Source organism: Symphodus melops, assembly GCF_947650265.1.
Source record: "Symphodus melops genome assembly, chromosome: 21".
Classification (NCBI taxonomy): domain Eukaryota; kingdom Metazoa; phylum Chordata; class Actinopteri; order Labriformes; family Labridae; genus Symphodus; species Symphodus melops.
The window spans coordinates 11,443,472-11,458,987 of NC_136711.1; the positions used below are offsets into that span (position 1 = coordinate 11,443,472).

The following is a 15,516-nucleotide window of genomic DNA, read 5'->3' on the forward strand; positions in this document are numbered from 1 at the left end:
TTGTCCCCTCTGGATAGGAATGTGTCCCCTTCCCCAGGTCACAATGTCGGGCCCCCGGCAGAAAAACATGCCATTCTGAAATTCCAGGTGACGCTTTCTGTGAGCCCGGCATTATACATATTACATATCAGCGTCACACGTCTGTCAGCTCTTTCAAAATTGTCAGACAAACAGACCTGGGGTTCGTGGTTGGCGCTTCTCTGCTTGTTTCCAAAGCAATGAATCACACCCACTCATTGTCCTTCGCAAAATGGCTTGGTTCATGGTAATTACATTTAATCATAGTTATTACAGCTGAGAGTGCTCTGTAAGGACTCACTTTGTGATAGAAAAGTTAACTTTCAAAGAAACTAATTTACATGGCATCTATCTGGAAATGTCAGTCACGTCTGTGTCCTTTTCCCCAACAGGTTCAGCCTACTACGACAATGTGCGGCCTCTGGCGTATCCCGATGCTGACGCTGTTCTCATCTGCTTCGATATCAGCCGTCCTGAAACACTGGACAGCGTGCTGAAAAAGGTCAGTGTCACATTAGTGAAGTGAACAGAGTGTGACAGATTTCAAGGTACATTCTGTCTCCTGTCAGGACATCAGACAACAGGAGCCTTAAAGAATGGATTTTGGTATTTGAAGTCCTATATTACATAACTCACATGCAGCACATACACTAAAGGTCACTGAAATCATTTTCTGCTCTATGTTGGCCAAGAAACATTTTTTTTAAGCATAACCACTTTTAAAGACAGTGTACAATATCTACAGCCCTTGTCTTGAAATGTCGCCTCTTAATGCGATTTTATTTCTTTGGCCTCATAAAAACAACATAACGTAATTCACAGAGAAGCTTTAAAGTTCAGCATTAGCCCCTATATCCCAATATTAGAAGTAAAAGACAGTATTCATTGGCTCTGTTTTTATTCTCAAGAAGTTTCAGCTCTCTAGCTCTTTCACTGCTAATGCTAGCTGCTAACGTTTTAACAAGTTTATTTGGGGCTTATAAAGGGACAGATCTTCTTGCATGCCCAAAACAATGCATGAAAATAACACTATGAGAGCTTTCATAGTGAATTACAAGATAAAGTTGGTAACAGTATAGCTTAATAATAACCCTAAAATAACACTTAAAGTTCTCCAAGGTTGGGGGAGCATAAAATTTGTTTATGTTTGTCCTGTGAGCTCTGTGTAGGTTGGTTGCTGCTGGAGCTTTGTTCTGGCAATGGAACCACCAGAACTTAAGACGTATACAATCTCCTGCAACATATCATGGTTTATTGAAACACAAACAAGAAATAATCTGCGAAACATAACTCGGAATGGTGAAGCCTCATATTAGCTCTGCCTAAAAGGCATTTTTGCACCAAACTGCTGATGAACATCAAAAGTGTTGGGGTGTTTGACCTTTCTGAGTCCACAGACATTCCTGCAGTCGTGTCATCATTCATCAGTGACATCATCAGTATAAGACAAAACACAGATCTTTTATGGTTGTCGAGTTCTCACATCTACAGGGGGTCCACTTGAGAACTAACTTGACCGCTGACCTCATTGGATGACCTCAGGTTCCCTCAGTAATAGTGTTGAATAAACTGTTCTCACAATGCATGCACAGGATGCCAAAGTGACATGTTGAATGGTCCCTCTCTAAAGATGAAACTAACAGCTTATGTTTATTCTATTTAATTATTGCAATGTGCCCTTTTTTCTAGTCATGGTTTTAGGTTGTTTTCTTTTTCATTTTCCATCTGCATGCTTCTTTTCTCATGCCGTTGAAGTACACAGCACTTTTCTCTTTCACCATTTCTGACAAACTGTCAGACTAACAAGTTCTTGTGCTCTCCAATTTTTGTTTTAAAAGGAATATTCTTTTCACAGCACGGCTAAGCTACAAAAACACCCCTTAAAGTCTGTATGTTTCCCTTTTTCGTATCCTTTGTTCTCTTCAAATGCTCATCGAGTCTCCTATGTCAGAGCATTACCAACTGAAGATGTTATCCTGGCTATCACTTCTTTGTAGCACTTCAACACTTGTTTTGCCACAAGTGACATTTTTCTCACCTTTTCTCTCTCTCTCTCTCTCCCTCTTTTTTTTTAAACTCTGACTGCAGGAAAAACAGCGAGACACCCCGTCTCACTATTTTTCCCCTGGTCTCTTTCCATTCTGCTGCCATTTCGGATCACTTTATTTGTAAAGGAAATGATGAAAGCTACAATTAGGCTTTACGTTTTGTATCTTTACTTAAAGAATGCAAATTACAGCATGCACAAAGACAAACGGATAAGAAGAAAGCACTGGCTGTAACTGTCTTTTATTGTGTAATCACAGGTTTTACCAAGACCGGCTCTGTAAAGCAGAAGATGTCAGCATAAGGTCGACCGGAAAAAAAACAACTTGTTTTTTCATGAGACTAGAAACCGGCTGCTAGGTGCACAGGTTTAGCTCAGCTGTTAGAGAGCAACCCCATATATGAGGAGCAGGGTTTGAATCTGACCTCGGCCAATTGCATTAAGACTTTAAAGAAACAAGCGGCAAGAGCTGTTGCCAACATTTCTGAAAATTTTCTTTTTTTCCCAAAACTGTCCCATATAATTGCAGCAAAGAACAATACTTTGCAAAGGATTTGACGAGCTAAAGTTGTGTTAGCTAGGAATATCCTTTCTAGCTAATGTAATGCAAATACGTTCTTTTTAATTAAAATATATCCCGTCCCATGTCCTTTCTTAAGCTAGCATAGAAGCACTTAGAGCCATAAACAAAAGAATTATGTGAAGGGAAACTTTATTTGATGATTGTGCTAGATCCAATGTAAGTCATTTGTTCGGGTTTCAGGTTGAAAAAACAGAGGAGGACCCAGGTGCAGAAAACACAAACATATTTATTAAACTAAAAAAAGGCAAAAGCAAAACAAATCTACTTACAACAAGTGTCCAAACAAAATCCATCCAAAGCCAACACCCACAAGGACAAAAAGGCAGAGGGAGACAAACTACTGACTACAACAGACAATGTACCCACACAGGGTAAGAAACACTGGGACTAAATAGAGTTGGGGTAATCAGACACAGGTGAGACTAATGAGACAGGTGAAGACAATCAGGGTAATCAAGACAGGAGGGAACCACAGAGGAGCAGGAAACAAGAAAACACTGAAAACAAAACTACAGAATAAAATAGGAAACACTATAGACTGAAACTAAGAAACACACACGGGAAAACAGGCAACACTGGGGAATGATAAAACAGAAATCAAAACCCTGAAATAAAACATAAACGTGACCAAACCATGAAAGAATTTTTTTATTTTTTTTTATTTTTACATTTCATCCTGAGAACTTGGAGCTCTTCATCAGATTTCAGAACAACCCAACCTAAATTTCAATCAAAGCTACAATTGTTAAGCTCTTGGTGGAAACAGTGGACAAACTAAATCATTGAGATTCATGGTTTGTAAACCAGTAATTTACAGCATGTGTAAGTTAATGTTGATGCCTTTAAACTTCCCTTAATTTGTAGAAATATTACTGCAGGCATGAACTTAGTCTTCTCAATGATAGCTACAGCGTTTCTGAGGGGTTTTGATAAGTGTATTGCAGATAACAGTCAGCTGAAGTTATTCAAAACTGCAGCCTTATTTTCCTCTTTTGATAAACCAGACTCTTAGCTCCGACAGCTCTCATTCTGCTCTTCATTCTGGACAAAACTCTCACTTATTATGAACATTAACACAAACAATAAACCACTCTTCCGATGGCTCCTTTGTGACTCATCTAAATTGGCGCTTATTAACAGTTGCATACTGTTCGGCAGGACGGGTCTATTGAAAGGCAACAGCTCACTCTGCACAACAGCATAACACACTGGAGCTCCCGACAGCAGAGACACACAAACATCCAGCTTTTCTTTTTTTTTGTTTTAAAAGATCTCTTTGTCAAGGGGAACAAATGAAGCAAGTGTGCGGAGTGGTTGCCTGCGCCATGGCATGAGGAGATAATCACTGAAGTTGCAGAGACAAAGTGTTAAATCATTTGAGTCATGTCAGTCAAATGTTAGAGTTTTGTCTATTTACATTTTCACTGGCCGACCAGAAGCATCATTAGCTAGGGTGACAAAAGTATTTTATTTTTCTCTGCTTTTGTCCTGCTTGTCTTGTCAGACCAGTTTATGTTTTGTCATGTTCCTTATCAAGATGCAATGTGCTGTAAGTTCAGATCTGTGGGCCTTGAGGAAGATTCAGAAAGTTTTTTGGAGTTGTGTAGGTGTTCGTTGTTGCAGACATTTAACTTATCTGGAGCAAAGTAACATTTATTGATACTCCCTCATGGAAGGCTTTTACATATACATAGAAGAAGAAAAAACTTCATCCAATAAGATTTATATAGTTTTAGTTTCATATTTAACAGAATTTAATCAACAGTTTTCTTATCACATGTGTCACAACTGTTTTTTCCTCATAAAATGTAAATCACCAATATATTTTGATTTGAAAAGATGAGTTTTTGATGTAAAATAATCTCTGTTTCAATTTAGGGAAGAACAACTCAAATGTTTCCAGTTTATGAGATGATAAACGAAAACATATAAATGTTCATTTGTATTTGTCTCATGATACACAGTGGCAGGGTGAGACGCAGGAGTTCTGTCCTAATGCCAAAGTGGTGCTGGTTGGCTGCAAGTTGGACATGAGGACGGACCTTAACGTCTTAAGAGAGCTTTCCAAACACAGACTCATCCCTGTCACTCATGAACAGGTAAGATAAAATGCCATTCATCTTTTTATATACAGTATTTATTTTTGTTTCCGTGGAAAGCATCCCATTGTCTGCAATCATCAGAGTCAAACCCAGCTAAAAATGAGCAACAGCTGAGCAGTGTTTTTTTTTCAGCTTATCTAACAGAATAATATTTGGAACCTGCTTAACAAATAGTTTCAAACAATTACTGCTCTACAACTTTCCCCTGCATATTCATTTGCTTGACACAAATATTACAAATCTCAAATTATTACCGCAGACAAATGACACCCATTACTTTCATCCCTTGTGCACTTAAACAAAACTTTAGAAAATTAATTTTGACAGTGACATTTGCTTCAGATCATAACTTGACCAAATATGGCAACATTGGGAGGATAAAAGAGCCGGGGACTGAACAAAGATAGAGGCAAACAGGCGGATGTGCGATAATGCAATTGTTTTGTTTGTGTCTTGAAGCGATGAACAGTGGCATGCATGAATTTTAATAGCCTATTTTCATGTAAATTTGAATTCCTTCTTCTTGGCACCCTTTTGTCAACATATTAATATTTTCCCATACCTCCGACAAAGCAAATGTTATAACCACTCTCATTTTGCTGTCAGTAATGACATCAAAATTGGTCTATCACGATCCCAGATGAGTTTCTCTGCATAAAGTTATTAATTTACATTTGAACAGAAACATTTGATCACAGCAAACATCTTACTGAAACTCTCAACTTTTAAACGTTCAGCCATCCAACTTGCACAAACTGAAATCCTCACATCTTCAATCAGTCCTGTATGACTAACGCACTCAACATATTGATACTAGACACATTTTGTTTAGAGCACTTTGATATATGAAATTAAACATACGAAACTGCACATTATATGTGTAAAAAGTGGGAAATCCATTCAACATATTGCAATGGTGGCTGTTTTAATCTGAAGTGTAGAGTTGAGCTCAAATGGTGTTCTAAAGCAGTGTTGTTAATATAAATTGCAATGAATACAATGCATTGGGAAGAATTGTTGGAACTTTACTCCATAATTGAGCTCAAACGCTATTCAATAATTTAATAACAAAGTCATAACAGCTAACACTAGCATTCAGCCTCCTTAGAAAACATGCCCTGTTCTACTGTAACACAAAGCTGTGAGCTAGCTCACATAATTCTAGCTAGCTAACATTGCTGTTAGTTATAAATGTATACCTGTATTTTCGGTTACTGCAATACTACCACAGTCACACAGTAGTCTAACGTTTGCTTGGAAAAGGTGGAAAACTTACAGTAAGTTAGCTGTTGTGCTTGAAATGTGTCCCTTCTGATTTTCACTTTTAATTGAGATGTCAGAGTGCATGATGGTAAATGGAATTTATATTATTTGTTGTGTATGACTAAATGTGTGACTACAGAGTGAATAATCAACAGCGACAACTTTTCTTTGCCTTAATAAAAGCCAATCGATACGAGCATAGACTAAAGAGCCCTTAACCTTGGCTAAAAAGTAAGCACACAAACATTGAAAATGGATGAGGTGTTGGAAATGGCTGGAGTTGAAAATAAAACTGCATAATATTCCTAATGGGCCTATTTAAACGAAGTAATGAAATGCAAACAGCTAAAAAGAGGGGGTTGTAGCCACTTGACCAACTGATGTGATCCCCGGGGGGTAAGTGTCTCCACCAGAGCAAACCTCTCATTAACTGTTCGACTATAGTGCTCTAATCACCACCTCTAAGGTATTCAGACAGAGCCATGAAGTGTTGGAACGTTTCCATTAATGCAGAAATAATACAGCTTCCCTGGAAGCACATCTCAAGCCTTTAATATTCTTATAGACAAGTACTGCTAAGCATAACTAACACTAAAAGCTGAACACCTACGCTGTCAGACAGACAGTGTAGAGGTTTCATTGCCAACAAATGTAATGAATATAAAATAAACTAAAAAAAGGTAACCAATAAAGTAACACACCGGTGATTTTGTCAGACGGCATGTTATATTTGTATGACCGTTTTCTTTTGTCTTTTTACACGACACACAAAAGCAAAAGTCGAGATCAGCAACATGACGGCGCCAGATGCTCGTCCAACCAGTCCAGATTTAAGATGCTGCCACCACTACTGGGAATAAGCAGAGCTTTTACGCCAGAGTTTTACAGCAGCTCCGATAGGCTTTGAATATTTCATGGCTTTGTGGAGTATCTTAGCTTTCTGTATGCCCTCGCTCGCAATCATGCCTCTGAGATCACAGACTTTTATTAAGTGGGACGCTTTGATCTTAAAAGAATAAGGTAACATTAAGTTATAAATGTTGATCATAAAGTAAACTTATGAAAATGTTTATCGTTGGTTGATGCGCACTCACCACTCTGCAGCTATCACGTGTTTTGATCGGAGAAAGCCTATGTGTCACTCTGTCTAGGAACAAGAGGCATCGAGCAGTATTCAGGGGGTTCAACATGGTTTAAGGACATGCAAAAAGCTTCATTTCCATCGCATGAACTCTCTGTCTTTTCTAAACACACAAACACAATTATCTTGACATCGCTCTAAGTGCCACCACTCAGCAGCTCTCTGTCGGAGTCACCTGCTTTTAGACAACAAACGCAAACCGAGGCATGCAGCTGGGTAAATGCTTATGTTTTAAAGCTGCAAGACTAAATCGATTGCCTTTTTCCCCGTCTGGGAAAGACCCACAAAAAAAAACCTCTTCAACTACAGTTTCCGCCATCGTTATTCATTTAACTTTGTCGCTGGCACATAAACATGTTTTTTGTTAAATCTAATTATCCACATCATCATATTTAAAGATGCAGCTGCAGCAAAAATATTGACCACATTCCTCACACCAAATGGCAGATACAGTTAAAAGAGCCAGATAGGTCTCTTATAGATGGAGACCAAAAAGAGCAAAAAAGAAGGGGAAATGTTAGAATAACAATCATCACAAGAGCAGCTCTTAAATATTCACTGTGAGAATTACACCTGTTTAATATTTCTCTTAACAGACCCATATTCTATGTTTTTCTGTGTTTTTAGGGAACTAATTTGGCGAGGCAGATCGGTGCCGTGGCCTACGCAGAGTGCACCTCGAAGTTCTCTGAGAACAGCGTCCGCGACGTTTTCCACGTCACCACACTGTCGTCTGTGTTTCGCATTCACCGGCCTCAGCTCAAACGTGCTGGATCACGTCGCGGCCTGAAGCGGGTCTCCCAGCAGCCGCCTCGGACTGAAATTCACGAGCAGACTCCTGCCGTGAGAAAGGACCGGGCCAAAAGCTGCACACTCATGTAGGACCGGCGACCTGACCCGCGTGCACTGATGGACATCCAACCACACTGCACATGAACTTAATTTATTGGTGAATTCTTGTCAGATCTTTGCACTGCATAAAGGAAGATACAAGAACAATTGCTTTCCCCGTGGAGTTCTTTTTCAGGAGTTGTTTGTCAAAGCTTTCCCTGTTATATTTCTCTGTGGCCGTGCTCTCATCAGGGGAAGGTACACTTTTACTTGAACAATTTGATAAACATGGTCACGGAAAGGAGTGTGCAGATGAGATGAAGTAATGATAAGAAATATCAACTTGCCCTCTTTTGTGTCGCTTCCTTATGTTGAAATGCTACTCTTTCTTTAAGTGTTTAAGTAAACGAAGCACAAACATGACGCACGCAAACTTTTATGAGTCATTCACAAATGTCTCAAATGAGCTCTGCTGTTTCACTCCATGACTGATTGAAAAGAACATTTGGACAGACAAAAAAAAAGAAAACTACAAAGAAACTGTGGGCTGAGATCACACTAATTTTCTTAAACCACAAGTGCTTTTAATATTGAGATCTGAATCATCACTGACCACATAATACTGACGTGTCGTGAAATTAATAATGTTATAACAATGCACACTGGATGGAGAAGTCATTAAAGGGAGTAAAGGTGACTGTTGCAGTATGTTGTACATGTGATAATGAAATAAAAAAAAACTTGCTCTGCTGAGTGTTGGAACAGCTTTAATACCAAACGTTTTGAATAACACTGCTGTGAAAACGGGAGAGTACAGTGGGAAATCTTTGAGTTATAATACCTGTGTCTTGGTCCGAATATTTCTCACAGCACATCAGTTCTTTGGAGCAGAAAGCTCAATGATTTCCAGTTCTCGAAGGAAGAACGTTTTCTCCAGCAAAAAAGGCTTTTTCTCTTTGGGAAGAGAAGTTGAAAAGGATTTCTAAAATGAATCAACAGAACAGACGTAAAAGCAAATTAGTTTCATGACAAAGAAACACAAAATTAGGTCAGAAATCTGGACAAGATTCACAGCTATGATTCCTACGTGTTAATAGTTTTGTCTTTGTTTAGACTTTATGTAGCATGGCTAACATCTGTGTGAGGTTTAGACACAGTGTTGCTTTTAGCTAAATGTTAATGTAAGCATGCTAACAAAAGCGATCGATCCCACAACAGTGCTGTCAAAGAAAAGTGTCACCATACTTTCTCTGTACAGGTTAAGCCTGTTTATATAAACAAGCCAATCATGTCACTCCTGGAGATTGGATAACCATTTTCATGCTGCCTTTAATTTCCAACTTACAGAAACACTTTAACTGTATTCAGTAAAAAAACAAACCTCTAAAATGAGTGTTTTGGCTTAACATTTAAATGTAATACAGGGGGTCTGGACTGTATCTATGAATCTTGCAATCTGACCTTTAACAGTGACTCCTGTTCCACTTGTTTTCCACCATCATGGATGAGGCCCTGCAGCAAGGCGCTACATCTGTGAGCAACAGCAAAGTGACATTTCACAGCATCACTGCCATGTTGTCGTGCAGCGAGCGTGAGGTCACGCCACAAGCCAGAGGCGAGATCAGGGAGCGGTCTGTAGTCGTGTTAGAGAGGAATGTCCACTCAAATATCCTGCATGCATACAGCGTGTGAAAAATATTTGCAATGTAATTTAGTCACAATTGCTAGTAGGGGTTAACATTAAGCTGGACAAATATGGAGAATGATTCCCTGCAGTGGTTTATTATAGAGATAGGCAGTGGATAGATTCAGACATTTGGTGAGAGAGAGAATGTGGGGGATGACATGCAGAAAAGGATCCACAGGTCAGATTGGGCTGCCCACTTTAAGGACTGTGGCCTCTGTACATGGGGCACGGGAACTAACCACTAGGACACCTGTACCCCAGGACTGCATCATTCTTGATTTTGACCATCCATCCATCTCTCCCTCTCTCTGTCTGTATGCATTCATGTCCCATTATTGTGAGCCACTAACTTCATATATATTCCCTGGAGTTTCTGCAGGTTTCTCGGGTTTATCGTTATGAACTGGCTTAACTAATTGTACAATAATTATCTAGATGATTTATTTTAGGCGGTAATGATAAGACAACAATATTTTACATTATAAGTTTGTCTCCTCTGGATCTTTCTGTCTCCATCCATTCTCCCTAAGTTCTCCGTCCATCCAGTAGTGGCAGACGCTCGAGGTTTCTGCTCGTTAAAATGCTCTTCCTGCAATGGTTGTTCAGTATTTTCACATAAATTCATGTTGGGTATATGTAAATACATTTACACAGTGCAGTTTAGCCAGTTAAGGAAGCGCAGACACCGGAGCCTTGAGATAGGCCGGTAAAATCGATGAAGGTTAGAAACCAAGGCCAACGTGACCTCAGCCTGAGGCAGCCTCTGCTTTGGAGGCAGAAATGTATGTTGTTGCTACAGCGACTGTGAAAAAAAATATGACTTTGCGGTCTCTTCAGCCTACAGCTAAAGTGAGCAACCATATTTAGTAAACACTTATCCCTCATGTCTTTTCAGACCCAACTGGCTCACTAAAATCCCATTCTGACACAGCTGAGTATTACCATTAAACGACGAGTTCCTAAAGATGCTTCATTTTTAAGGGAACATTTTTTTATTCCAGCTACTCTCAGATACTTCCCACTTAACTAAGAGGATTTGTGTGAGAAAAAGCTGAAGTGAGAATAGGGAAATTGAACTCCAAATGGCCCAGAAGCTTAAGATCCGTAAAGTCGCAGAGAAGGAAAAGGCCAGAAGACTCCCGCACGGACACGTTTATAATCCAGAGGTGCTCCCAATGAGTAGAATATTATGCAGCTCCTGGAATTAGAGCAGAAACGGACGAGTCCTTGGTGTAGGAGCAGAGTGAGATTCAACTCGAGAGCAAAGAGAGGTGGAAGAGAAAACACAGGACAATGTTAGGAACACGTTAACATGACGTAGTTCTTTAAGAGTTGATGTTCAACAAAAGAAGATCGGAGGCTGACTGGTTTAAAGTGAGGTAACATTAAAAAAAATGTAGGGCCGTGGCAGTACTAAGTGGTTAAATATACATTGTAATAAAGATGAAGCTACTGTAGCTTCCAGTTGAGAACAGACAGGAGTGGCATCTGTGTTGTTTGGATCCAAATGAATTTTGGTGCAGATGTTTTGAAATATGACTCACAATAACTACAATTGGACTAAGTTGAGATACTTCATGAAATGTAAAAAAAAAAAAAAGAAGTGTTTCAAAGCTGTTTTGGTGCGACAAAGAAGAAGCCAGATATCCTATCTGGCAGCCATGGCGCTTGATTGGCTGAAACTTTAGTTTGAGACAGTAAACTAATGACTGACAAAGAAGAGCTCCGAGCAGAAAAAGGGTTGGGAACCACTAGCTTAGACAAATGAACAAATGATTCTTGGTCTTGTTCCTCAGGATTCAGAGAGCAGCTTTGTTTCAATCTAACAGTCTCATCACACTGCATTTAACTGGAATGAGAGTTAAACGTGTTCTAGAGAAACAACAATCGACTCACAACACACAACAACTCTGGCTTTCAAATCCAGCCCACCAGCTGCATGATAAGTCCCTTGTTAGATGAGGTAGCCATTTGTAAAGTCATTGTGTGAAGTGATTCTTATGTTCACATGTATTTATACTAGATTTTACATGTCACATGGATAAGAGCACTACTGCAAATGAAGATCGTTTGCTTATATACTTCAGAGTCGGACATTTATCCGACTGAATCGTTTTTGTGACATTATTATTATCAGCTCCATTATCTCGATGCAAACACACTTTGCAGGGGGTCCTTTCTTCATTTTAATTCCACTATAAAGCAGCGGTGATCAGTGACCGCCAAGGCTCAACCCTTCTGCATCTTTAATGTCTTTCCTGTTTGCACAGTGTCAGTAGATATAAAACTACCCCCTAATGCTCCAGGAGGGGGGAAGATGGACGACAAAACTGCTCTATTATCCGTTCAGTTATGCTCAAATCCCCAATTTACCATTACAAGAAAGGGAATTAGGTAAAATAAGGTCAGCAACAAGAAATCCAAGTAGCACAATAGCAGTGCCAAAGTACCGGTTGCCGTGTCAGTGTGGGAGAGAGTGATGCATTAAAAATGCAGGACCCATTTAAACAGTATGTAAAATTGAGCGGATTAAAAATATATGTGCTCCGTGTGCACGAGGGCTGAGGCATTTCCTTCTGTTCTCTCTGTGCAACAATGAAGGCAGAAACTTTGTGGAGTCAGGATGAGTGAAAGCGTGCGCACACACACACACACACACACACACACACACACAAGCATGTAAACAGCTCGCATGGACAAGACATTCAAGATTTTTTCTTTTCTTTTCTGAAAGTGGATTTTCACTTGCAAATTTAACCAGGAGTAAAAAAAAAGCTTCAGTGACCTTCTTTTCAACAAGGGAGAACGTTTTCAAGCATCTAGCAAGCAAGGCAACCAAACCGGTTTGTTTTCTAGATGTGTGAACTTAAAGTGTTCGGGTGGCAGCTGAAGAGTTCAACCAAAATAGTGTTACCGTTTAAAAAGCTTAAGGTCAGAAACTAATGAGGATCATGGCAGCAAAAGTGTGAGAGCATTCAGGGTCATCATAGACAAGTACATTCATTATTCACAGCAGCTTGACTACACAGGGATTACATGGGTGAGCACATCAAGTACACAGTTATTTAGAAAAACAGAGTTTACAAACACAGAAGGCAAAGCGCATTGTTAGCTAGTTTTAAGGGTGTGATAAGTTGTGTGTCCAACACAGCTGGTACCTACTAATTGTTCAGCTTTTCCAGGTGTTATCTTGTAGGATAAACACGATTCTGGGTTAAGAACACATTTGATCCACATATGCAACACTGACCCAGGATGACCCTGACATGAACAAATTGAAAGCATTTCAACGCATCGTAACAAGAAAATGTACTCTTGAATGTTTGACTTTGAGGCTATAACTGTTTTCCTTTATCAATCAGTCCAACATGATTTCATTCTTTCCAATCTTGCCAAAGACGTCACTGGACTGTTGAAAATTGTATGACAGCCAAAGATTCCTCACACAATCATTACATCAGGAGCTGGAATCAGAGAGTTACTGAGCTTTTTTAGCCTGAAGCTATGCTAGCAGCTCTGTAAGGCTGACAGAAAGTACCCTGAGCTAAAAATCAGCAAACCAACGCTAAGATCAAACTTATCGACATGTAGGTTTTCAAACGAGGAATGTGTCCTGGTTTTTGTTGTCAGTACGAGCACAATGAACATAACAATACATTGTATGAGAATAAAGCATGTTAACATGAAGACTTACACTGAACAAGTTAAAAATGAATAATAATTTTAAAAAAAAACATCATATGCTACAAATTATTTACATATTGGTACATATTTAGAGATTCTGATTTTATCAGGTATAGTCCGAACCATGTTACGTTAGCATGCTATGATTTGGCATGTATAGCAGTCCTGTTGCAGTTCACATGTATTTCAGTCGTGACCAAAATATTTCACCAACCATCAAAAAATAGGAAACTCTACAGCCTTGCCACTAATATGGTTTGAAATGATTTCAATCAAAATTTGGCCGAATCAGAGTTGGCCTCTACCCAAAAGGTGTCTAGTATCAACAATGTATCAAGGACAGACTCAGACACTTTTGTCTATGACATTATGTAAATATTGAAAATGTGTCTCAATCTCCTCCAGGTGAAGACTAAGACATTTGGAGCCAGACTCTGCACAGTAGAGATCTGCTCTTTACACTTACAAAAGCAAAGGATCTAGCAAGGGATCTAAATTTAAACCATACCCCTTGTCTTTATTATTACCTTAAAATCTGCCTCTTGTTGCCCCTTTTATTGGCACTACTAGAAAGGATAACATGTGCCTGGTACTAATCAAACTTTACAAACTGTCCTCTGCTGAAGCCCTCTGCTGCACTTTTATCCATTTATTTAGTAAACTTGTTTTGCAGTTTAAAAAAATTCAGAACAGAATAGAATAGAGTGACAGGGATATGCTTAATATTGTCAGAACATAATGCAGAGTTCAACTACAGTCTTTATCTCTTTTCATAATCCAATTATTCTTAAGGGCAGAAAAGTATCGAAGTCATTGCTAACAAGACATGTGGGTCTTTCCAGTGGTTGCTGTTGTTCTTTCCCTTCGACCCCTGTCGGGGCCTGATGTTTTACCTCATGAAGGAGACACACAACAACCCCATGCAAACACATATTCATGTGTCACTGCAAGAAAAACAGGAACAATCACTCTGCTTATGCCAAATTTAGCTGGGAGGCAAAGTACTACCCTCAGGTGTTTGAAGCCAATCTGCTTGTACATGTTTGCATACACGTACACAGATGTGCAGCTTCAGAAACAAACAAGCTCTCTGAAACGTTCCAGATGGCCGAGCAGATTGTTTTGTGCTAATTTCCCCTGAGCAGTGTTTGAACGGAAATATCATCCATGCTGGGATTCCCTAGTCAATGCTCTGGATGTTTTAAAAGCAACGGACTCTGAACATTCACAGGTAAAACTCAGTGACTGTGTCAAGGCGGAACAGACCTGTCTCTAATGAGAGAATCTACACCAAGTGACCAACAAATGATTTAATTGGTTCACTCTTCTGTCAATTCTCTAATAGACAATTCTGTTTTCTTTATAAATGTAATTAATGAATTAATTTTTCTGCCATAGGTCTACAGTACCATTATCAGTCTTATAGTTCAACACTGTGGTCCAGACACATAGGCCTACTGTGTAGTTTGTTTTGTTTTTAGTAAAATGTATTTCTATTTCCATTACATTTAACATGTCTCAATTTAGGTTGAATTTTAATTATTTGGGTACTTTTCATTTTGAGCAATTACTGGGTGAATTTAGTAAATTTAAATTAGTAAAATAATCGGGTTTATCAAAAAAAAACTTAAAAACTACAAACATTCCCATCAGCCTCGGGCATACTAGTGCTAATTAGCCAATGACGCCTTTAACAAGCGAACATAGTAAACGAAAGTGTGTTGCTATGTTGTTATTGTGATAATTAGCATTTAGCTCAAACTTAAATTGTAAAGGCTCATGGCGGTTAACATATGCTTGCTCTTATATGGACTAACAGCAAAGAGTGGACTAGTCATGTGTTAGCATTAGCATTTGGCTCATCAAACGATAAATGCTCACAGAGACGCTAACACAGCTGTGTACTATACTAACAGTAAATCTAGGGATTGGATGGATTACAGACATGAATTAAAGATAGTAAATGTATTGTCCGGAGCACATTTGTCTAATTATAAGTAATAAAATATCCCTTACATCGTGTAGAGCATTAAAGTAAGTTGTCATGTGGCTGCTGGTATAGTTACAATTGGTCCACAAAAGGTCACCAACCATTGTGTCTCCATCTATTAAACAAAACAAAACAATCTGACTGAATCCATTCAGTTGAGTGTATTGTAC

The 15,516-nt window shown here is 39.0% G+C and overlaps 1 protein-coding gene across 2 annotated transcripts in view; it reads left to right on the forward strand.

Moving 5' to 3' along the window:
* The window catches only part of LOC306817045 (rho-related GTP-binding protein RhoN-like), a 31,602-nt gene extending 23,449 nt beyond the window's left edge, over positions 1-8,153 (forward strand). For both annotated transcript variants that reach the window (XM_079333601.1, XM_079333602.1), the window contains 3 exons: positions 411-520; positions 4,613-4,747; positions 7,782-8,153. In XM_079333601.1, coding sequence (XP_079189727.1) covers positions 411-520; positions 4,613-4,747; positions 7,782-8,036 — 500 coding nt within the window. In that variant the 3' untranslated portion in view covers positions 8,037-8,153. The remainder of the gene's footprint in view (positions 1-410; positions 521-4,612; positions 4,748-7,781) is intronic.
* Positions 8,154-15,516: the final 7,363 nt, after the last annotated feature.